The 24,751-nt window shown below is 35.2% G+C and overlaps 2 protein-coding genes and 1 pseudogene across 3 annotated transcripts; 2 read left to right on the top strand and 1 right to left on the bottom strand.

The window, feature by feature from the left end:
• The first annotated feature begins 2,559 nt into the window (after positions 1–2,559).
• On the top strand, positions 2,560–11,699 carry LOC112127792. Its single transcript, XM_024229242.1, has 3 exons — positions 2,560–2,807; positions 5,814–7,416; positions 8,206–11,699. Exons 1-3 carry the CDS (start codon positions 2,583–2,585, stop codon positions 11,643–11,645), a joined length of 5,268 nt encoding a protein of 1,755 aa, XP_024085010.1. The 5' UTR covers positions 2,560–2,582; the 3' UTR covers positions 11,646–11,699.
• A 130-nt stretch (positions 11,700–11,829) lies between these two features.
• Positions 11,830–17,889, top strand: LOC106661165. Of its 2 annotated transcripts, none has more exons than XM_014384403.1 (2): positions 11,830–12,020; positions 14,909–17,889. In XM_014384403.1, exons 1-2 carry the CDS (start codon positions 11,928–11,930, stop codon positions 17,840–17,842), a joined length of 3,027 nt encoding a protein of 1,008 aa, XP_014239889.1. In that variant the 5' UTR covers positions 11,830–11,927; the 3' UTR covers positions 17,843–17,889. The 2 variants fall into 2 exon arrangements, with proteins under 2 accessions (XP_014239889.1, XP_014239888.1); XM_014384402.1 differs by having other exon boundaries at positions 11,830–12,026.
• A 4,071-nt stretch (positions 17,890–21,960) lies between these two features.
• On the bottom strand, positions 21,961–22,608 carry LOC106661031 (annotated as a pseudogene).
• Positions 22,609–24,751: the final 2,143 nt, after the last annotated feature.

Raw genomic sequence — 24,751 nt, 5'->3', positions numbered from 1 at the left:
ATTCACAGTGTCATGTCGGACAGGCACCAATAGTCTGTGTAAAAGCAAGCAACTAATGCTTCACAAGGAACTTCAGGTGGACAATGTTCTGGTGATACCTAGCACCGTCATGACCTATTCCAGGACAGAGGCACATAAAAAATTTCTTTTGAGGACCATCTCAGAAACTGACGGCAGAACTACTGGGCCTAAGACTTGGTAGGTCTAGAATGGTAGTAGGACTACAGACTGGCAATTGCAGACTCCAGAGGCAAATATATTGTGTGCACAAGCTTGTGCAGATATTGCCAGGAACAAAAAACCCAGCAGAACATGTCCTCTCTTGGTGCGATGGCCTTCGAAGGCTGAGGTTCCTACTACTGGGAAAGAAAAAGCCATACATGAAGGATACACATGGATGACCATCTTTGGCATCTGGTAAAAATCCTTAAGCCTAATGAAGAACCTCTAGAAATTGTCTCCCTGCGATCTCTATGCCCTTAATAGGGCCTGAGGACCTTTTAGACCGCATCTAACCTTGGGGCTACATTGGTCTATCAATGTTTATAGTGAAGGGCTTCCACCTCTGCAAGAAGTTTAGGCTTCCCACCCCACACCTGAACAATCAACTGATCTGCACTCATACTTTGTGTCAGCTGTCTAGTATGATACAATTGCAAGCGACACATTGGACAGATTAGAGGATCCAGCCTATTGGTTGGTATTACCGACAGCACAGCCTACCACAACAAAGGCATACTGTCTATCATTGGCAGTGCAAGGAGTAAGGTTCCTTAGATGGTTTAGTGACCGGGGTTTTTTGTTATCCTCAGAAAGACCAGTGTTAGGAGTTAATGGAAGAAGCCTGTGGACTGAAGTCGATGAACCCGATGTTCATGTAGCAGGAGTTGGTAGACTCAATAGCAAGCAAAGAGACTTGTGCACCACACTGCCACATCGGCTGTTGAAAAATGATGCTGCGAGCTACCCTAGCAAACCCTTGTTGTGGTAGCTAGTGCTGACAGCCTACTCCAATAGTGAGAGTTAAGACCTCGTTGGCAAGTCTGAAATAAGCTATACTTATAGCATAGAGCTGTCATTGGCATCTTCATGGAAGGTGAGACCATTTTTGAAGCAGTGGTGACACCTGCTGGATAATTTGGTGATTGCAGATGGTGACCATAGTGGAATTTTTCAATTTTCTTGGTGTTCCCCTCTCCACCAAGGTAACTGGACTGCAAAACACAGAGATTTCTCTCCAAAATCTGAGCCTAGGTCCAGAAGCAATTGCCCTCTAGGAACAGGAACCAGAGTTGCCACTACAAAACCATCTATAGTACAAGAACCAATTAGTTTTAAGCAGAGATAATAGTGCTATGATTCTAGCAATATTTTACCTGAGTTACCTCAGCTCAAGGAGGATATGTGAAAATGTCTGATATGCAAGGCTCCATTGCTCGAAACGAGTGTATGAAAGTGCAATCAAAAAGTACAATATAGTAAAGTATATAACCCAATGTCCCCCCCATGGTCCCCTTCGTGTGAGGGTCACAATTCCTCTGGGTGGATGAAAGAGGCAGGAAGTCTTTGTTCAGAGCAACCGATAGCTACGACTACCCCCGAGAGTTCACCTTTTCAGGTTGCCTTCAGATCATAGGTCGGTCCTGTTTACCCACAAGTATCTCCACATTTGTGAATTCAGGGAAGAAGAGACCATCTCTTTGGGTTATGCCATATCTCTAACTCCACCTGCCCAAGTCCTGGAAGGGGCTTGAACAGTGCTCACCATGGGAAGGCAAGATGTAGCACAAGAACAAGATAGGTTCCTCACTCAACGACCATGTTTACCATTATTGGGACGTAGTGAGCAGTCATTCCTGTGACAGTCTGCTTTGTGATATGCCTGTGTGAGCATACTTAGAGCAAGTGCATTCAGACATATGTTCCCATCTTTACTGGGTTTAATCAGACTGAGGATCTTTATCACCCAAACTCACATCGGGGGGGAGGGGGGGCTCAGACCCCAGGGTCATCCTAAGAAGGCATCAGGAAGATTTTACATGCATGGATTTGTCACACCCTTTGACAAACGCAACGCTGGCCAGGCTCAGAAGTGTATCAAAGAAGCATCCATACGGACATGTGCCTTTAAAAAGGCAGTTTTGTAGCTTCCATCATAAGGCTTTCAGCCACCAACGGAGAGATAGAGAAGGTTCTGGATGATAGTACCCTCCAGCTAAGGGTTCTTAAACCACCACGAGTCCAACCTCGTTTGGGGGCTTCTTGGAGTCACCTACTCCTCTGGTTCATTTTACTTTTAAGGCGAGACTGATCACCCAGACGTTTTGAGGAACTCCCTACTGTTTACATCCATTGACTGAAGGGTGCGGCTTCAGTAATCCAGGAAGCCTCTGCCAAAGAGGAAATCTCACATCAATCAAATTGATAAAAAGAAAATGTGTTACCAATAGGTTTTATTTATCATATGAAATTTCGTCTGTTTTGAAATTTAATTAAAAAATATGTATTTATTAAAATAATTAATATTAACACGGTTTCTCGTTGCTAAAGTAACACAACATTTACACAGTCATTATTAAAACATGAGGAAGGCCAAGTTACACATCACCGTGGTTACGGCAAAATCACTTTTTCGACCTTTATTTCAAATTTCACACACACAAATTTCACGTATTTTTAACTACAGAATACAGGCGTTACAGAGATACCAATTTTTAAGCAAGATGTCGGTGAAGTGCATGTACAGTTTGCTGGACAAAATGCTTTTGTCTTTGTCCTGCAGCAATCTGACTGGTCATGTAAACCAGGTAATAGTTTTCCGTATAATTTACACGTTATTGTTTTTCTAGTCTATCCGGGGGGGGGAGTGAAAGTGGATAAATATTTATCTAATGTTTTTTAAGCTAAATTTTCTCTTTTATATAATGTGTTGTATATTTCTAAATACTTAATTTTTTTAATGAAAAAACAATAAACAGTTAACCACTTTCCAAAATATTTAAAGTTTAGACTTTTACAAGATTTATCTATATTGCGTTTTATTTTCGAATATTATCAAGCGTATTTCAAATCATGTCTTTCTTTATTTTTCTTTCTATTTAATTTTAGAAACTAGCAATAATCGCATCAACGAGAACTGTTCTGCTTGACAATGATTAAGTATTGTTTCCTTTGCGTGTATATTAAGATTGAATGGTGGGTCTAGCAATGTGTTATTCAGGCTGAAATGACCGTACCGTCGATAGCCCCTGGAGCCTAACTTCGGCTGCAGGAAAAACAAGACAGGGGTCTCACCCCTAACGTTCAAAACTTGAAGCGGAAATTCATAAGAGATTTAATCTTATACTGATGATAGAAATGCCTCATGTCCGGGTGTTTTCCTCCTGTTGGGAAAGATCTAATTCATACACGTACTGAAAATGATGAAAGTACGATACGATAAATCGCCAATACGGCGCTACTCTCTACTAAACCTGTAAGACCGATCGGTTAAACGGGTTTTTAACCTATTCAGCGCCTTCAAACTAATCCTCGTTACTGATGTCTAGCACTTCAAAGAATCCGGGAAGCCCCTCCCCCGCGGAAAGCGAATTGGGGCCAAAGAGAAACAACTAAAGTTGGTTCAAACAGATACATATCGGCAAACGATGTTCAAAATAAGCCGCAACAGAATTGCCTACTAATTCGAGTACAGTGCAAATACAGAATCTAGTAGTCTGCAAAGGTGTGTCTTTGTGTTATCCTGAATAAAATAATTTATTTATTACAAAGTCCATAACACAAAATAACAGGCTATTTCATTACATATCTCTCTCTCACTCTCNCTCTCTCTCTCTCTCACTCTCTCTTTTATCTATTTTATTTATCTGTCTATCTGAAGATTTGTCTATCTAGCTATCTATCACTATATTTCTTATTCATTGCTAGCATTTCTTTTGTCCTCTTATCAACTCAATCCACTCTATCCTAGTTCAAGCATATTCCTTTGTTCACTTATATTACTCTCTCTCTCTCTCTCTCTCTCTCTCTCTCTCTCTCTCTCTCTCTCTCTCTCTCTCTCTCTCTCTCTCTCTCTCTCTCTCACTCTCACTTTATCAATTTTTCTACCTATCTGACGATTTGAAAGTTTAGCTATCTATCATTACATCTTTCATTCATTGTTAACCCTTCTTAGTGTCTCTTCTGTCCTCTATCCTAGTTAAAGTAAATTTCCTTTTCATTTACATTTCTTTCTTTCTCTCTTTCTACCTATCTATCCACCTTTCTATCTGTCTATTTATTTACCTTTCTGACAATTTATCTATCTATCTGCCTATATTTCTCTTATTCATTCTTAGTACGACTTATAGTATCTTTTGTCCTCTTCCCAACTCTATCCTATTTAAAGCCTATTCTCACATTCATTTTTCATCTCTCTCTTTCCCCTCTCCCACCCTTTCTTTCATCCTCCTCCCTACCTACCCCATTTTCCCACCCCGCTCTCACACTCTCTCTCTCTTCTCTTCTCTTCTCTCTGTTTCTTTCTCTCACACTCTTTCTTTTATATATTTTATTTATCTGCCTATTTAAAGATTTGTCTATCTAGCTATCTATCACTATATTTTTCATTCATTGTTAGCATTTCTTATTGTCTTTTTGTCCCCTTATCATCTCAATCCACTCTATCCTAGTTCAAGCATACAGTACTCTCTCTCTCTCTCTCTCTCTCTCTCTCGCTCTCTCTCTATCTCTCTCTCTCTCTCTCTCTCTTTCCTCTTCTCTCGTTTCTCTCTCTTTCTCTCCCTCTTCCCTCGTTTCTCTCTCTCTCTCTCACACACACACACACTATCTCTCTCTCCTCTCTCTCTTATCTGTTTTCCTCACATAACACACATCACCCATTTATCATGTTCTTAATTTCCATTTTTCAACTGAGGTTTATTCTATTCCACTCTAGTCTACTCTGTTCAGCTTTATAACTTATTTTCTTCTTGATTATCATGTTCTTTAACTGGTAGAATATATATATATTTTTTTGATTCTTTTAAAATATACATTTGTCATATACATTTTCTTTCTGCATTTCCCTATGTTTACAGTCTTGATTTATTTTTCCAATTACCTTCTTAATTAAGTGAATTTTTCTTCTCTCTGACTACTTCTTTCTCTATTGTAATACCTCTTTGATTACCTTCTCACTACTCTTATCTTTCTAACAACAATGTTCAAATGTATTCATAAAACATTACAGGTCTTTGAGTTTTGTTTGATAATAGGTTTCTCCTATATTACAGTATAAAATCGATACTTTCTGACTGTATATATGCACTCTATGTTTCTTATCTTTACTAGGATTCTCCTGAATTCCTCTGAATCTGAACCAAAGAATACTGTACTTTGTTCTGTTGTGAATTAAAAACGGAATATTTTTAACTGTAGCAGGGAGAGGCTTCACCTCCATCTCATTATGTATAACAATAATCGTAATAATGAGAAGTTTTTTTTTCCGTATCTTTCCTTAAAACATAATGAAGAATTTGTATTTTAACTGTGAAAACATATTTAGAACTAAGCACTTCCCCATGCAGTGTCAACTTTTTTACATTAAAATGATCCAAAAGTCTCTTATAATTTTAAGCTCCCTCTCATCTTATCATCCTGTTAGTTTGTTATCTATTCCTTGTAAATTCTTCAAAAAAATTAATTTACAAAAGAATCTCTGTTGCTAATGAGTGCTATAGAGCTAAAATGTAAAACTATTTATTTTTAAAATACTTACATAATATGACATGTTTATATTGTTAATGTTTGTTGTTTTTATTTTTGTTTTTCAGAATGCAAAAGGTATGAAAGGAATAAGTTACAACAATATAAAAGCAGATGATGTCTACCCAGGAAATCGGAAGCATGCTAGCCGATACAAGCCATACAGAACGACAATTTCAAGGCGTTATCGAAAGATGGCTCGACAGCCGCATGATTCAGAAAACCTCGATTTAATGAAGAAGGACATTAATCAGTTGAAATCGTACAAACACACTGATAAAACCAACCCCCTTTACCGTTCGCTTTACGCTTACAAGAAATCCTATTATAAGTTTAAATGTATCGACAAAAAAATTCGCAAATCATTTCATAACTTTAGCGACTTTGAAATGAACCAATTGTCAAGGAAGGTGGCCAGTTTCAGATTGAGTAAGACAAGTAAGGATAAAATAATGTGGCCTCCACTCTACAAATACAAAGGGAACATCGAAAAAAGACCAAAGCCACAGACTCCCCATCCGCAAGGAAGCAAAAGGTTGATTCTGAAGCTCACGACCAAATCGTATCCTCACGAAATACTCCAACCACTTTATCCTAGTAAAGGGCATGCCGATACAGTTATTCCTAACCAAGTTACTGTTAAAGTAGCAGAATTGAGGAAAGATGTGAAAGGAAAAGAAGAAACGAACAAAGATAAAAATGCTGTAGAAAAAAAAGATGAAGAAAGCAAAAAAGTGTCTAAAGAGGAAGTTGAAAATTTGAAAATGAAAATAAAATTGCACAAACAGTCTAATATTTACTTAGACAGCATCAACCGTCTATGCTACAAATTGGAAAATATGACAGATAAAAAGCCAGAATCTATTGTACACTATTTGAAATCCTCTTTAAAAAAAGAACTGGATGAACTGAAAGCTGTAGCACCAAATAAATACAGGGAATTGATGAAAGAAAATAAATTTCATCAACTTAAGCTTGATATGCATATTACTAGTGAGAGACTAAGAGAAATCACTAAAGATAGCAGTCGTTTGATGAGTGTAAAAACAGAAAGTCATAAAGTGAAAAACAAACAAAATGTAATTTCAAAAGACAAAGACAAAGATGCAAAAATTGCCCGAGAATCTAGAAATGAAGAACTCAGTGAAATTCCAGCATCTCCTGCAGAGTTACTGCAAAGTTCTAATCCTGCCCAGTCTATATTTTTAACAGCAAAAACTACCAATAAAACAACAGCAAGAGCTTTCTCGACACACCATTTCTTTGACGATGTAGACACTTCATTATCTCTGAAAATAGAAGAAAAGCCATTAGATATAGCCTTATCACGCGAAAAAGAAGGAAAATATGCAAGCTATATAAACTCTAACCTCAACAACAAAAAAGTGTTAAAGTACATGATGGAAAAACACAAAGGGTACTTAGAATCAAAGAGCAAGAAGGACAGGCTAAAGTCAGAGAAATTCAAGCTGGATAGTAAAGATTTTAACATGACAAAAAATTGCTCTGAACACAAATTTCTTTCGGTGTCAGCGGGTAGGGAGAAAATGAATATTAAATTAAAGGAATTTCAAACCAGATTAAAATCTTACCAAAGTGACAAAACAAGTCAGCCAATTTTTGAAGCAAAAAATAACATGCTTCAGACAACAGAACAAATGATAACACCAGGTACTTTTCTCCTTTTCTCTTTAATGGTATTCTTTTCGATAAGTATTACAATTAAACAAAAATAAATTAAAAAGAAATTTATCATTCATTACGAAACTACTTTCTATGTTTTTGTTTTATATTCATAATATAAATTTTAAATATACTAATTTCCTACTAAATTTTATCAGCTTCTATTAAATATATAAATACTCAATTAATTATACACAATTTTTTTCGAAATGAAAAATTTGTATCACAGACGGGATATGAACCCACGACTTTCAGCTCAATACGCCACTGCTCTACCACTTGAGCTACCGTGACTTCATGAGAAGTTTGTGGCATGGGCGATCGAAGTCATGGTAGCTCAAGAGGTAGAGAAGCGTCATATTGAGCCGAAAGTCGTGGGTTCGAATCCCGCCTGTGACACAAATTTTTCATTTCGAAAAAATTTGTGTATAATTAGTTGAGTATTTATATATTTAATAGAGGCTGATAAAATTTAGTATTATACTAGAATCACACCTGTGAATCGTACACAGTCCCGCTAATCTAATACAATCGTTAATAAAAAAGAATTTCTATATGAAGCCGCGATTTGCTTACAATTAGAAAAAAATCGGGTAGTCAAAATGAGAAGTTTGTGGCATGGGCGATCGAAGTCACGGTAGCTCAAGTGGTAGAGCAGCGGCGTATTGAGCCGAAAGTCGTGGGTTCAAATCCCGCCTGTGACACAAATTTTTCATTTAAAAAAAAAATTGTGTGTAATTAATTGAGTATACTAATTTCCATTGTTTTAACTTTCAGTTGCCCAACCTGAAGAACTAGGTAATACTGAAATCGAGCATTTAAAAACAGAAACACTGAGCATCCCTGTGGGACTATTTAATAGCCAAGGAATGTCGTTACTTACTACAAAAAGATTTTATTCGACTTCACCGAAAGTAAACAATAGCACTTTGAAAAAAATTGCTGAGAATAAGATGGCTTACCAACCCCTCTACTTTTACAAGAAGGATATTACGAATGGCGATGACCCATCCAAAACCAGTCCTTTCAACGAACGGGCAGTAGTAAATCCGCCTTCCACGGTTGACAGAGTCAATACAAGAATTAAAGTTAATTTGGATAACTTGGTAGGTACCGGCCAAATAAAAATCAATTTGGAAAAAATGGACGACTTAAAGTTGGGTAGGACGACCATACCTACGACCAGCTCTCAATATTTACAAACAGTCACTTTTCCTAGTAAAAATGAACCATTGTCTAAACTAAAAAAGAACGTACTGCAGCTGAAAAAACTGATTCATGAGAAGTTGGGAAAAGAGTATGTAGGTACAAACAAGATAGCGTATGATGTGCCTTATGCAATCACTGCTCCGAAGAAAAGTGATTTGAAGTCACTCTCTTCTCCAACCTGCACAAACAGAAGAACAGAAATCAATCCGATTGCTGAGATGACATCTCCATGTATTTGTGATAATAAAAACATAGAAGATAATACTATAAACAAGTTGGAGTTGCCGTTTAAACAAGAATCAGTATTGGATATGAGAGAAATGAGCTTAGAAGAAAAAAATGCAAGTGATAAGTTAAACGCTAAACCTATTTCAGATAATGAAAAATCACATGATTCGTGGAAAATGCAAATTCGGGAGACTGTTTTTAATAATAGTCAAGTCGACAATAGCATGATCAATCAGCGAAGTGGGATTCTTTTGAATCACCCAGATGTGTCGTTTCCGATGAAAGAAACAGGCTTCTTTTCTGGTGGTCTAAAACTACCACCTCCTTGTGAATTTGATGGAACTAATACAGCAAATGTCAAACAGGACAGTATAGAAGCAAAAGAGTGTGGTTCTGTTATGCCACAAAAGAATGAGAATAATCCCAGCCGATTGCCGAAAGAATCTCACGAGCAGTTATTAAAATCAAACACTTCACCTGATGCTAAAACAACAACCGTAAGTAAAGCCACCGAGAAACCCGTTAATACAAAATTGTTACAAGAAATGAGAGCTGAAGTTCAAAAGGCATATGAAAAATCACTTCAAGATATTACATCCGAAGTACTTAAAGGTAGTGAAAGTCAAAGTACAAATAGTAAAGACCCAAAACCCTACTTAGAAAGTAAAACTGGAGTGTCAAGTTCTGATAGAAGTAGATGTTCTCAAAAAATAAAACGTACAAATAATAATTTGAGAAAAATTAAGTCAATGGAAGGAGTTCACAATTTGTTCGAAGAATTGTATGATACAAGTAGAAAAGAGGTTGCACAATTGACTTCCCGATCACTCGACAGGCTTGGGCATAAACAATATCTAAGTAAATTTGACAGCTTGATGAGCAGGATAGCTGATAAAATTTACAACAGAGATTCATCAAAAAATCATAAATATGTTTCCAAAGATGATGGAAAGAAAAACATGTCAGGCATATCATCTAAAATAAATTCGTCATTCCCTCCCTGGATGAAAAGCATTTTTGAAAAAAAGAAGTATAGCTTTAATAATTCAAATGTTATTGACTGTAGAGATAAATCAAACATCAAATTGGAAATTTCAGGCATTTCAGGAAATGTGGCTTTAAATTTAACAAGGGATAGCAAAAATGGCGCTTTGCAAGCTACACTCTCATTACCGAACTGTGTCGTTGCACAGAATTCCAACAAGGAAATAGCTTGGTTAGAAAAACATCATAAAGCAAAACATGAATTATTTAATAAACAAAACCCAAAGTTTAGTTCCCTTACTTTTACAAAAAAAGAAAATTTATCAGATGCAAAAGAAAAAGATTCTTCAATATTAGCTTGCCAGAAAAAATCAGCGGCTTCACCCAATGAAGAAAATCCAACTTTAAAATCCAGCGAAACAGACTCAACAAAAAATTGTACAAGTGATGCAAATCTCCATTCAGATCAACTGGCTAAAAAAGAGGAAGCAGCTCCAAAAAAAGAAGATACTTCAATTAAGAGTAGTGAGAAATGCACAGATATTCCCCAGCCCATAAAAGCACTCAAAAGTGAAGAAAATGTAAAAGTTGAAAGTTGTGACAAACCAGTTATTTCAAAAAGTGAAGAAACACTTATGTCAGCCCCTCCAAACAATAAGTTAGAAAAGAACGAAAATGTTGAAAAACCAAAAGACACTTGTCCAAGCAAGACCGAAGTAACACCTCAATTGTCAAAGAGTGAAGTCAAATTAGAAAATGTCCCCAAGGTTAGCAGACCCCCTGAACCATCAGATAAAATCTGTCCTAAAGCTAGTTCAACAGAAATTACTCAAGAAGTTAAAGCTGAATTGCAACAGGCTAAATGTTCAACGGATGAAAAACCAAATGAGCCAAAGAAAAAAGAAGAGTATTATTCTCGTCGAGAATCTAGTAGGCCATCTTCTCCATTAAGTTCAAAAACAGACATCCAAGAGTGCCTTCCAAGAACATCTATAGAAAAATCAACACCAATGATGAGTCTGTGTACAGTGAGACCAAGGATTAAACCAATAAATCCTGGTAAAAGAAAGACACGCCCGATTCCTTCAGAAGACAAAAGTGAAACTTGCAATAATGATATGTATATGCCACCAAATATTAAGAATTTTAGTAAAACAGAAGAATGTAAAACAAGCTCAAAGAAGAAAGCTTTTAACGCAGCGCAAATCAAAGCAAGTGATATTCCAAATAAAATGTTTCACATACAGCAGCCAATGTTGAAGTGTTTCATAGTCCCTGAAGGGAATTTATGTCCATTAACTCCCGAGAAAAGTAGCTCCTGCAGTTCCTTGCCATCAGGATGTAAGACTAATATGAAAAACCCTGCTGATAAAAAAATAAACAATCGAAAGAATTGCTTGTCTATGGCCAAGAGAGAAAGTGAAAAAGAAGCTTCGATTCAAAGAAATGTAATCTATCCCAGATCACGGTCAAAAAGTCCAGAGAAGCTGTTAAAGTATGAATCAGCAGAATGTAAAGAAGACAAGGTGAGGCTAGATGAGCATGAATTTGAAAACGACTTTGTCCCTGATATTCCAAATGTGACATCGGCCAAATCACAAGTGACCTTATTTGATACTAAAAGCATTTCAGTCACAGTGCCTGAAACAGATGATTTCACTAAAAAACTAAAACTACCGTGCCTGTCTGCAGAATATGAGAAAACATGGTACACTGAAGCAGGTCTAAACAACACTAGGCCGACTTCAAACAATTATTATTATAAAATTTCAGACATGTTCTTTCCCAAAATGTAAAATTTTGTACTTGTAGTCTAATAAAACTTGAACAAGAAACCTTTTTTTTTCGTATATGTGGTGATTTTTTTCTTATTTCTTCATACTTTTATTTTATTTTTATTTTTTTTATATTTTAATTTTAGCTCAAAAAACTTTATAATTAAGAGTAAACTCACATCTGCTAATAAAGTAAAAATTTTGATAATTTAACACATGTCAATCTAAATCTGATGTGGTATCCAAATTTCAAGTAAGAGAATTTTTCGGAAAATTTTGATTTAAATTTAACAAGTAGATGAAATGCACTTTTCTCAAAGTAGAGGGCTCGTAAAATTCATTCATAAAGTGATATCCCGACAGCTGCTTAGCCCCGACCACTGCCAGCATAATGTAGTGAGTGTGAGTGGTTAATTTAAGAAATGCTAAAGAACAACTTGTGTATATCAACGTAAAAGCCATAATGGGCATAAACTATTGGTGTTTTATATTAAATTCTTTAAGTTTTTTAAACTAAAATACATTACTGCTAACTTAAACAAGTCTATCCTAAAAGTTTATTGTCCTAAACACAGTTTAAACATTAATATATAACATCCAATTCTGGCCCAGGATTTTGAGGGTCACAATCACGGGGGAACACTCTTGGCCTCATTCTGTTTACCATTTTGAATGCTGACTTTTTCTAAACTCAATCCTACCCAAACAACCTCCAAGCACACTGAGTTTATCAATGATTGATGCAAAAAGATGAGGACAAATCTGAATGAGAAAAAATGTAACCAGTGTACATTTACCTAGAAAAACAGTCTTGCTCTTCACTGGACAAACAGCATTGACTTCCATATGTCAGAAACTTAGGAATTGATGTGGAATCCACATGCAAAACTTAAGAGCAGCTTAACAGAAGACTTGGACAACTGCAAAACCTTTAGGTTCGAAATTTGTTCTGACCGTTAAAACTCAACTACTCTATACAAGACATTACCGCAACCGATTTGGACACATGGAGTGAAACTGATGATCCACAACCTTGCGTACTGTGCTATTGGTCTATTATGTCTATTAGCTATTGTCCAGAGATTCTTCATTTTGCTTAAGGCTTTTTATCAGATCCCAAAGCTTGTTAAAAGCTCCCAGGTGTATCTTTATGCCTTGGCTTTTCTCTTCCAGGAGTAGGAATCTCCATCTGTGTCCTTCACACCAACAGAGGTTTGGTTGAGAAGTTCTACTGTTTCTTCTTCTTTGTTGGTAATCCATAAAGGCTACTTTCTGCTTCTCGAAGCCTATACATATTCCTCCAGAATCTGTGGTGTCCAGTGAGCAGTTCTGCCATCATTCTAATTTTAACATGTCCTAGGTTGGATATGAATGGAATACATTCCCATGAAACCAAGGACATATTTACTTTGTCACTAACCTAATTATACGTAATAATCTCGACACTACTTTGGTCAATGAATTCATTCAATCTAGTTTCTGAAAGTTCTATATCAGATCCATTTTAGCCCTGGTGCTCAAGCTCTCTCCTATACTTTCCCATCTTCAAAACCCATCACATTGCCTTAAATAATGACATCCTCACCCCGAAATCCTAATATTTAACATTTTAAACGTAAATTTAGATGGATACAATATTTTATAAAATAGTTACGAGATACTTTTATAAAGGTATAGTTCATATAAACAACAAAAATGTTTATTTTATTATGTCAAAATTATTTTGAGAATCTCGACATATAGGTTATTCTAAAAATTTATTTTAATATTTTTTTTTTACTGGCATAATTACAAATGATGAAGCGAGACTTCCCCATACACAGGTGACATTCAAAAACAAAGCTCCTTAATTATCTTTTCAAAAAAGTGAATGCCTCCTTCCACACCTTTAATAATTCAGTATTTCGGGTGTGGTAATACAAACAATGCCATAATGAATGTGTTAAGTAACAAACATCAGTTTGTTTCACTTTGCAAAAGGTAGTGTTTACGCCAAAGTAACTAGCATAAATATTTTGTTTCCGTTTAAATGCTGACCCATTCCCTTGCGCTCTAATCCCTAAAACGGGCCGATAAGGGACTGTGTCTGCAACTGGCTCCCGTCGTGACTTGCTCTCATGCGTCCGAGAGAAACTTTTTTTTTAGTTTTAGCATTCCTTACTTCAAGGCTAGAAGGTTATCTTCAGTTTAGTTTTCTTTTAATTTCAAATCACGGGAGGTTAATTAGAAAAGGTTCAGATGGAACCTAGCAGGTATTGTAATAATTTAAGTCATCATATTATCCAGGGCCTTGGTTATGTTGTGGGTTTAGGTGCTGCATTGCTGGGAAAAGAAGACCATCATCCGGCCCGGAGGACCAATAATTATGTAGGCGCTGTTAAATAGGGCGCGCGCTGGTAGTCGTGAAACCAATAACAAAATAATAAAATAAAATACAATTAAATAAAAAAAACCCAATACCTGAGGTGATGGGTGTGTAGTCCTCGCCAGTCTTCTTTTCGGTACCCAGCAATGCAGCACCTAAACTATAAACATAGCCTAAACATAACCAAGTCCCAGGATAATATGATGGCTTAGATTACTACAATACCAGCTAGGTTCCGTCCGAACCTTTTCTATCAGCGGCTGGCTGATATCACTCCCATGATTTGAAATTAAAAGAAAACTAAACTGAAAATAACTTTCTAACCTTGAAGTAAGGAATGCTAAAACTAAAAAGAAAAATGTTTGCACGGAAGCAAGACGTTAGTTTCTCTCGGACGCATGAGAGCAAGTCACAACGGGAGCCAGTTGCGGACGCAGTCCCTTATCGGCTCGTTTTAGGGATTAGGGCGCAAGAGAATGGGTCAGCGTTTAAACGGAAACAAAATATTTACGCTAATTACTTTGGCGTAAACAGGTAGCTTATATTTCTAATCTTATATTTTCTGTGAGGTGAATGTCAGGTAAACAGTATTTATACTGTGTCTGTACAGTGATATAAAAGTAACAAAAATCGAACTTAGTTGCATATTTGTTACCTATTACACAATCAAATGAAGTAAACAAAATATTATTTCATGTATATAGTTAATAATAGTAAATGTAACTTTTTTTCTTCAAAATATAGCTTTGAAAATATCTGCAAGAATAAAATAAAGTCTTTGCTAAAAATACAATATTTTATGGCTGATGTGATTATGTTTGTTTATTTTTTAACATTTTCAGTTTTAATATATACAACAAGTATTCAAAAGAAAATGTGCATTTCATTTTTAAGTTCATTAGTTCTATCGTTATTTCAGGTAGGTGCTTATGGAACCATATATAATGATGGAGAAGAAAAAAATCAGAAAACGTACACTGGCGACCCAAAAAAATACTTGTACCAGATTCCACCATGGCTCCAGAAAAAGGCTATAAATAATAAAGATCAAAACAAAAGGGAAAACACCTTTCCAAAAAAACATGAATATCACAATGAAAATGAAATACTGGTGAAAGAAAACAAATGTAAGACCGTTTACAAGATGAAAAGGAGGATCTCACCGATACCAACAAAGCATAATTCGATTCAAGTTAAGCTTGAAAAGAAAAATGAAAAAGACGTTGATAGAGCAAAACCAGTTCCGCACATAACGGCTTCATCTATCGCACTTGAATCTCCTATCAAACTTTTGCATTCTAAAAATTTACAATTTACATCTAAAAAAGATATTGACCCAACTCCCATGGCCTCAGAGCCTATACACATTACAGACCCATTTTTGACAATTTCAAAAAAGCCAAGTACAAAAAAGAAACTATATTCAAAATTGCAGGAAAATTCGATGAAAAAGAAAAAGGATCACAACCTTAGAATGGCGCAACAAATGGAAGAGTTTAAAGCGAGGCATGAGGATAACGATAAAGTAAAGAAGAAAGTAGTAATACCTAAAAATATTGAAAGTTTGAATGCCAAAAGTACTGAAGAAAAGAAGAAATTGTGGAAAGATCTTATGGATCAACTAGACATACCGGAAGCACAAAAAGGTAGAGGGGTAACAAAATTCAAATCTTCATTTCAAAGAAACAAGCTTATTGTCGAATTTCCGAACAAGCCGATAAAATTATCATCTAAAGAAATGCTCTACTCAAAAATTGGTGATAAGAAAAAAACAAAAAAATCTAAAGACATTGTTGAAAAAAATAAGACAGTAGGAAGTTCATATGTTAATCCAAGAGAACTTGATGTCGACAGTATACCCCCCAAGAATGATCCAGACATTTCCATGACTGCATCTATGTCGATTAAAGCTTTAAAAGAGAAAAAAGCTCAATCTTTTAATGAATCAGTTATGATCTTGAGAAAAGAAGGCGAACGACTTAGAAAAGAATATGAAAAGAATAAGCAAAAGAATAAAGTTCTTCAAATTGCAAAACCAACAGGAAAGGCTAAAGGAGTACCAAAGATTGAAAATAAAAAAGTCAGACCTCAATTGGTTGAAGCCCAACTTTTGAATTATTACAAAAGGAACAGTTTTGGAATGCCGGAAGCACACGGTAGTGAAGAAAAGACTAAAGTTGACACAAACATAAAAAGGGAAAAGTTCATCCCGTCGGGGACAAAATCCAAAAGGCAGAGTTCGAAGGATAATATAAATTTGAATGTCAAATCAAATGAAAGTAACAGGCCAAAGACATCAATTACCACCACCATCCAAGCTAACACTAAATTAAAGCCTTCAGATGAAACGACTTCAAATATTGCTAAACTTACTCGCCCAATGTCATCTTTGCCTCAACTTACTGCCAAAAATCTTGCAAAAGAACATGCAAAATATAAAATATTATCTAATTCAATAAACCACATTCCAGCTCGTTTGATTTTGCCCAAACACCCCGGACGAACTGTATTTGACAACACTTTTGCTAAAGTCAGCACTTCTTCTCAAGCAAATACAAATGAAGGTCCAAATGTGAATATAGAAGATTCTTTCGTAGCGCAGCCACTTTTGGAAGGGAATCATAAAATCGGCAATATTAAACTTAGTAAGAATGAAAAAAATGATAATGTTGTTAAAATTAACGAGCCCAAAGAAAATGAACAAGAGGCCAACTTTGGACAAAGTTTTCCAGTATTGGAAAAAGTCGAACTGAAAACTGAAAGTGAGCCAAAAGTTGATACAATCTCATCAGAAATGATGTTGAGTACAAGGAATGATGCATCCACTAAAGAAGAAGTAAATGAAAATCAAAAAAGCTCTTTACCGTCTGTGTCTAAGAATGATTTTAGTCGACTTCCAAAGGAAATTAAAGATGCTCTTACTCGACTCAATAGTCAAACCCTTCAAACGTTCACCCCTCTGCAACAGAAGCACCAAGACTTGGAATTAAATTTGCGCAAGGCACTTATTAACTACCAAATTAATAATGTAAAACTTCCTGCTCCTCAAGGAACATTGAACTCGCAAAGCTCAATTACTATTCAATCTGCCGAGAAAAAATTAGATGAAGAAAAGAGGAATTTAGAAACACCTGAGGAGCCAGTTGTTTCTAAAAAGATTTTAGTTCCTAATAATAAAGAGGATATAGAAATAAAAAACAATGTCAAACTGAGCTCTAGTCCTCAAGTAAAAAGACCGAAAACAACTCCTGTTCAAAAGGTAGAAAATAAAAAACAATTGCAAGTGATAGATGATACCAAAGTTTTACAGGATAGCATAGTTAAGGCAGTCAATACAGTGCAGAAATTAGAAAAACAATCAAGTGGTCTTCATAACATTATAAGCAAGAAAGCAAAGGACTTATTTTCAAAGTACAAATGCTACTTAGACACAGCAATAAGGTCATGGGATATTAACAGTAAGATTAAAGAAGTGAAGGAAAAAAATTCAATAATTCTCCTTGGGGGTGGGAATGTCCTCAACAAAATCCATTATCAATCGAAGAAAAGTCCTCGCACTAGTTCCAAAAGGACAGTACCGCAAAAAGAGGTCAAGGCTCAGGCGAAGCCGAAAGTCCTAAGAAATTCAAAGTTCAGGAGGAATTTATACAACAAGTCGAATAATTATTACATCAAGATCAAAACGAAACCGGCAAAGAAAAAAATTGAAAAACAACTGAACATGGAAGGCGTCAACAATTATCTCGAGCCTGACTACCAGGTGAAGAAAATACCACAAACTGCCCCGGCCATGGCATATTCTGAAGTTTTGAGCGCTGTTTACAATCATAAGCGAGTGTCAAAATTTGTATGAAACAATTGTTTTTATTTTTTTATATATCAAATATATTGTAAAAAAAGTCTAGCATTTGTTGATAAAATAGAAGGTTAAGATCTCAAAATAAACCCACCTATTATGTTTAATAAAAGAAAACGATCTTTGATTACAAGAACAGTCTATATAAGTGCCAGTATAAGAGTTTCAAGTACTCACAATTCACCTTTAATATTTGTTTATTAGAGTTATTTATTTATTAACCTTTAATATAAGTTTATTAGTTAGATCTTGTTAAAAATAAATCTTGTATAATGAAAATAAATTGTTTCAGATGAGTTTTTGAACATGAATTATATTATTTAGTACTTTTTTTCATCTATTGTGTCCGATATCTGCGAATGGTTTTAGTAGAAGATTTTATTATGTTGAAAGAAGTAGGAATTCTTCTCAGGGGAATGGTATTTTGGTCTATATTGCACAGGAATGTGTTTCTTAGGTACCATAGTTTTTCCTATGTAAGACAGTTTCATATGTTATCTGTCACTTTTAGACATTTTTGACATTGGTCATATTTATTTATTTATTTATTTATTTATTTATTTACGGATCGAAATCCACTATAAAAAAAGACATTTTACAATAACAAAAATTATAAATAATATATGTAAAAATACAAATAATGTATATAAAAAGAATAAGGATGTATATACATGGTAATAATATAAATGGTAAATATAAATGATAAATATAAATGATAAATATAAAAATACAATTAAAGAGTAAAAACTGAACAACAAAAATGAAAGACATAATTACTAACTAAAACAAAATAAAGGAAACAAAATAAAGCTGAAAGACAATTGAAACTACAATAATTAGGTACATATTTAGTGAAAATAATGCTCTTTGTAAATATATAATAAGACTAGAGTCCGAGAATTAATTGAACTAGTAAATGAAATAAATTGTAATAATTTTGTACAGTATGAAATATAAAAGCATTCAACTAAGGTTATAGGATAAGGTTTTTCACAGATTGCACAGAACTATTGAAGAAGTCAATGCTATTGCAGATCTTGTAACTCTTGATCATCATTCTGTGTAGAGGATAAGAGAGCATGTAGTTAGAGCTTTGGAATTCAATATAAAATAATTTCTAGGTTTTAAGAGAGTGTGAAGGGACATGTAGCTGTAGTTGAGATAGGAGGGAAGGACTATCAATGAGACTGTTTAATAATTTAAATACAAAAACAATATCAAAGTAATCCCTTCTTAGTGCCAGTTCGAAAAGTTTAAATTCAGAGCGGATTCCAGGGTAGGCAGAATTCGGAGGAAAATTGAGTTTGTAGGAAAGTTTTTTAAAAATTTGTTTTGTACAGATTGAAGAATTTTTTGATAATTTAGATAGAATGGGTTCCAAACAGGTGTAGCATATTCTAGTATGGGTTGTACAAAAGCTTTATAAAGATGGACAAAACATAGAGGATTTTTAAATTCATAGGTGTTCCGGATGATGAAACCTAGCATCTTCATAGATCTATTTTTTATTGAAGAAATATGTTCTTTAAACTTGAGCTATTGATCAAAAAGTACACCAAGATCCTTTACGACCTCAACTCGCGTTAAAAGAGCATCATGGAGAGTATAGAGATAAATAAAAGGTTGTTTCTTATGAGAGAATGTAATTGTGTAGCATTTGGAAATCATATGATGATAGTCCATTTTTTGTAAGTGATATCTTCCTGTAATTATGTTCGCCTAAGTTTTTTTAATTCGGAACTACACTCCCACATCATCAAATCCATCAAAGATGATAACTTCAAAGAAAGATTTTAATTCCATTCTGTCTAGTAGGGTTTTCTTTTGTCCCATTGGTTTTTTTTTTTACAAGTAGTCTTTTTGCTTTCCTCATACCGGCATACATTTTTTTTTAAGCTAGTATGCTAGTATTTCTCCTGCTCTCCTGCCTCATAGCTGAATCTGAATTTCCCTCATGACCTGGGACCCACCTATTTTGTAGATCTTATTTTTTGAGGGTGTTCAAGCAGTTCTGGACTAGTTTTGAGTTTTCTTTAAAGTTTTCTGATAGTAGTATAGTTGCACTCTTGATGTTTGCTACTTATTTCCTATGTGTATGTTTCTATACCTAATAATTAGGCTTTGAATATGGTTGGCCGAGAAACCTAGGATTGATAATCTTGGCCCATCTATCCTCCCTGGTCAAATGGATTTCTTTTTTTCACTATTGTTAAACGTCAATTTTATTTAACATACACATTTCTACAAAATAATTATTAATTCAACATGTTGTTTCCAATCATTTAAGTGACATTCTTCTTCAAAGAAGTTCTTTTTGAACGTGGCTTTTAGTTATGTCAAAAAGGCATTTGCCCAACGTTTGGTTCCAAGGTTCCCTTTTGGGCTAGAATATTTGGTGCTTCGTTGCCTGGGGTTCCATCATGACCTAGGACCCACATCAGTATTATGCTATTTGTACATACCACTTTTTTAAGGTATTAGGCAGTTCCAGACAAGGTTGGAGTTGTAGCATTATGTTATTAATGTTATTTATTTCATGTGCACATTGTTCTTTGGCTATCAATTTTACTTGAAAGATTGTTGTGGTAGGTCAGAGGCCATGTGGCACCATGCCTCTTTATGCCCATAAGTATTATTTCACATCTTTGAGCTATCTGTTTACATTAGAAGAGTTTCAGGTTTTTCTTCTTTAGTTTTATCCATCTATTTTACTATCTTTTCAATAATTATGTTGAATGGTTTTCAAAAGTCTACTATTTTGTCTAATAGTTTTAGCCGTGTTAGTTATTTTAAGTTTGCTAATTTCGTGGTCCACTTGACCAATTAATATATTAAAATTAATTAAGGTTTTTAGTTGAGATAAAAAAGTCAATGGCACGAGCGGGATTCGAACCCACGATCTTCGGCTTGATAGTTGATACGCCGCTCTACCACTTGAGCTATCGTGACCTCGATCCACTCGGACATCAACTTCCTATCTCAACCCCACCTTTTGAGTTTTCCCTCCTTTTTGCCATTTTTCAAATGTCGTGTAATCGGATTGGATTAATTAATTTTAATATTTTAAGTTTGTCGAAAATTTTGGTATTTTGGACATTTTCTTTGATACTTTCTTCCCGATTCCGGTGAATTCTTAATTCCTTTTAACATATATACATACACATAAGATGTTCAATGGAACAAGAAGACCAGACAAAAAGAATTGCAATGATCCACTACTTCTAAAAAAAAAGGATCAATTAAAATTAACTGAAAAATGGCACTAGTAAAAGGACAATAAGCCAGAAGCCTGCATAACTTGGGAAATACCAAACCTCGCTTTCAGGGCTTTCTAGTAACCTATGCAGTAACCTAGCTATCATAACCAATGCATAGCCCACACTCCTTTGAATTTTACCCTCTTTAACTGTAGCGACGCACTAGGATGACAGTTGCTTCCTCTTCATTACAAAACATAATATGGGGTCATCATTGTATATGTTGTATAGGTGTTTTCTCAATTGCCAGTAACCAGTGTTTATCCACCATCACTCCTCTGAGTTTTACCCTGTAAAAATATGTTTGCCATTTTTTATGAGGCTTTTTTAATCAGCAGTTTACTGTGCCTGGGGCACCTCTGGAGTCATCCACTTCTCCTTTTGGTTTTGGCGGATCCAGTCTGAGATGGAGAAGTCAGTCAGAATGTTTGATTTGGTTATCCCAATTACAGATTCTGGGCAAGAAGGACTTGCAGATCCTCCTCTGATCAGTTTGTTCATTACCCAGAATTTTTTTGTAACCTAGACATTGTTAGATTTTATGATTTCCCAGGTTTTAGAGATTTTTGATGCATTTTCCGACTATTTTGGATGTGTTCTATTATATGTACGGCAACGCTATTGCTCCTGTGATTTTTTTTCAAGTTTTATTCCACTAGGTTAATGAGTCATAGGCCTTATTATTGCCATATATAGCCAATATGCCAATATGATTTTAGTCGCCAAGATTGAGTGTTTGGCTGCAATTATCAATTTTTTTCATACCCCCTATGGCCTTTTGTGTACCCCAGTTGCAAGGGTACCTCTGGTTGGGAACTGTGACTCAATAGTGTTTATTTTAAAATAAAAACAAATTCCTAAGGGCTAAAAAATATTTTATTTGTCAATACAGTGTAACTTAATTAATTTTTCATTTTGTTGGAGATCTTGAACGGTCTCGATCTTTCTTACTCTCTGATTCTACTTCTTTTTGGTCATTAGAGTCATCTCCCCAGTCACTCAAGTCATATTTTGACAGGTCATCACAACTATCCCCATCAACATCATCATCCTCTTCTTCCTCCTTGTTCGGCTTGTTTTTTTTCCTCCTCCCAAACTCATCATACTCATTGTCCGAATCATCTCTGCGTATATACTCGATCTCATCTCTTTCATTGTACCCACCTCCATAGCCCGTCCTCTCCTCGACAACCCCATATTTGGGTGTCTTGCACATGTTGCACTGGTTTCGCCGGGCCCAGTTGACATTGCCGCACTTGTTGCACTGCCAGTCGTCTGCGCTGAACAAGCCCCTGCTTTTTTCAGCTATCGCTTTCCCAATTTCCTGTCCCAGCTTCTTCCTCAAGGCTTTACCCCTTGGGTTAAAGTTTGCCTCGGGAAACTCACAGTTCCTTATCGCCTGCAGTTCCTCAGTCATCTTGTCTTTTAAAATTTTAAATAATTACAACAGACTAATTCGACAAATTCCTCTTTAAAATAACACTCTTAAAATTGCTCATATGTGAATAACCATATGCTACATAAATAACAAACCTTTACTATATTTTTTTAAAGAAGTTTAATTAATTTAATTCTACAATATTTCTTATTATTTTGCCACACTGTTTTAACACCTTTTTTAAAAAAAAATATTTATAAATTTTTATAGTAATTTTAAAGGATTCATTTTGAGTGATTGGCTTGAAAACTGAATGTATTTTTGGGAAGAAATGTTTGGTATGCCATTTGTTTGAAATAAGAGTACATTTTTATAAGAAATTATCTAATTTCTTTATAATTGCTGGTATTTAATTTGAAAGAAGATTGTTTTCCATCAAATGCCTGCATTAACTACTGCATAAATTTCTTCAGCTGCTTCCTTTGAATTAAATTTTTTCAACATTTTTATGTCACATGATGAGTAATAAATTAGTGTTTGGTCATTCAAATAAGAAGATTAATTTTTTTCATTGAAGTTTTTTTTGGAGGATCTATGGAAGAGGTCAACACTGAGAAAAACTTCCTTTCAGGTTTTCGCCGAGCTTTTGACAGTTTTTATACTGTCTTCAGGGCGTTTTATTATCATATATAAAAAATATAAAAAAACAATTAAAAACAAATTGCACAAAAATTGAAATATCTTATGTAAACCTTAATGGGGAAATAAAAAGACATGGTGTTTTGGGCAGAGAAGTACATTACGTTTTTTTTGTGTTGAGCACCAAAAAAAAACGAAAAAAAAACATAATGTACTTCTGTGCCCAAAACACCATGTCTTTTTATTTCCCCATTAAGGTTTAAGTAAGATATTTTAATTTTTGTGCAATTTGTTTTTCATGTTTTTAATTTTTTTTTTTTTTTTAATATGATAATAAAACAGGCCCTGAAGACAGTATAAAAACTGTCGAAAGCTCGGCGAAAACCGAAAGGAAGTTTTTCTCTGTGTTGACCTCTTCCGTAGATCCTCCGAAAAAACTTTATGTTTCCAGCAGGTCGATAATCCAGCTCATCGTTATATTTTTTCATTGACTTTTTTAAGTTTTTGATAGCATTGCACACAAGTGGTCACTAATCTACATGCCGTTGGTAGCAAGTGAGCTTTTGACTCACAGCTTTTTAATAATAATGTTACAATTATTTTTTTATGTAGCACTGTTATTATTATTTATATTCGAATAAGAAGCTAACAGAAAAATAATTAATTGTTGCAATGTATATTTGATTTTTTCTCAGCACCACCAGCAGTTTTAATTCTTGTTGAAGCAATTCATTTCCAATAATACGATTGGTCATGTAATGAGAGAATATTTTACAGAAACAGAATAATCTTGTTTTTTATTTCTTTATTTAAAAAAAAAATATTATTATTATAAAGGCATACAACCACGATGGGTCAAAACTGCCTTGATGATGAATTAATCAATGAGGGAAGAAAACAGAAAGCGATAAGCCAGGAGGGGCAGGGACATCAAGAGCAGGTGTGCTCCTACAGCAAACCGGACACCAAAAGACCAGACAAGAACCAGACACCTAGACCAGCTCCTCTCCACACCTCCACATAAGACCTTAGTGGTTAAGACAGTGGCAGAGTTCTTAGAGGGCTGTGCATGGTGTGCCAGCATCCACAGCCCTCCCAAGTTCTGGGGGTCAAACTCAACCCAGAGGCCAGCCCCACCCACCCCCCAGCACAGGAGCTGCGCCCGCACTTAAGGCCGCCCCGCGCTCCTACTCATTTTTTGTCACAATTTATCCGTCAACCCAGTTTCAGTTAGGAACTCAAAAGCTTTCTAATGTTAGCTGGCGAATCTTTCAAAATTTCAGTCACATTGTTTCCAGGCTTATGTTTGACCCGAAGGTCTTCATAGTTTCTGCATGATGACAGAATATGCTTGATGGTGATTAGTTCACCACAAGTTGTGCATCGTGGGGGAGGTTCTCTGGCCATTAGGTAACCATAAGGTTAGTCTTGTGTGACCTATCCTAAGNAGAACATTGCTTTAAAGTAACTAGTTTCTTTTTTTTTGTTTAATACCAAAATCCTGCATTATTTTCCGGACAACCCAATATTATTATAAAGGCATACAACCACGATGGGTCAAAACTGCCTTGATGATGAATTAATCAATGAGGGAAGAAAACAGAAAGCGATAAGCCAGGAGGGGCAGGGACA

This window comes from Cimex lectularius, unplaced genomic scaffold, assembly GCF_000648675.2.
Source record: "Cimex lectularius strain Harlan isolate CLEC.00 unplaced genomic scaffold, Clec_2.1 scaffold121, whole genome shotgun sequence".
NCBI lineage: Eukaryota > Metazoa > Arthropoda > Insecta > Hemiptera > Cimicidae > Cimex > Cimex lectularius.
The sequence above is the reverse complement of the archived record's forward strand: the minus strand, read 5'-3'. Positions and strand labels throughout refer to the sequence as shown.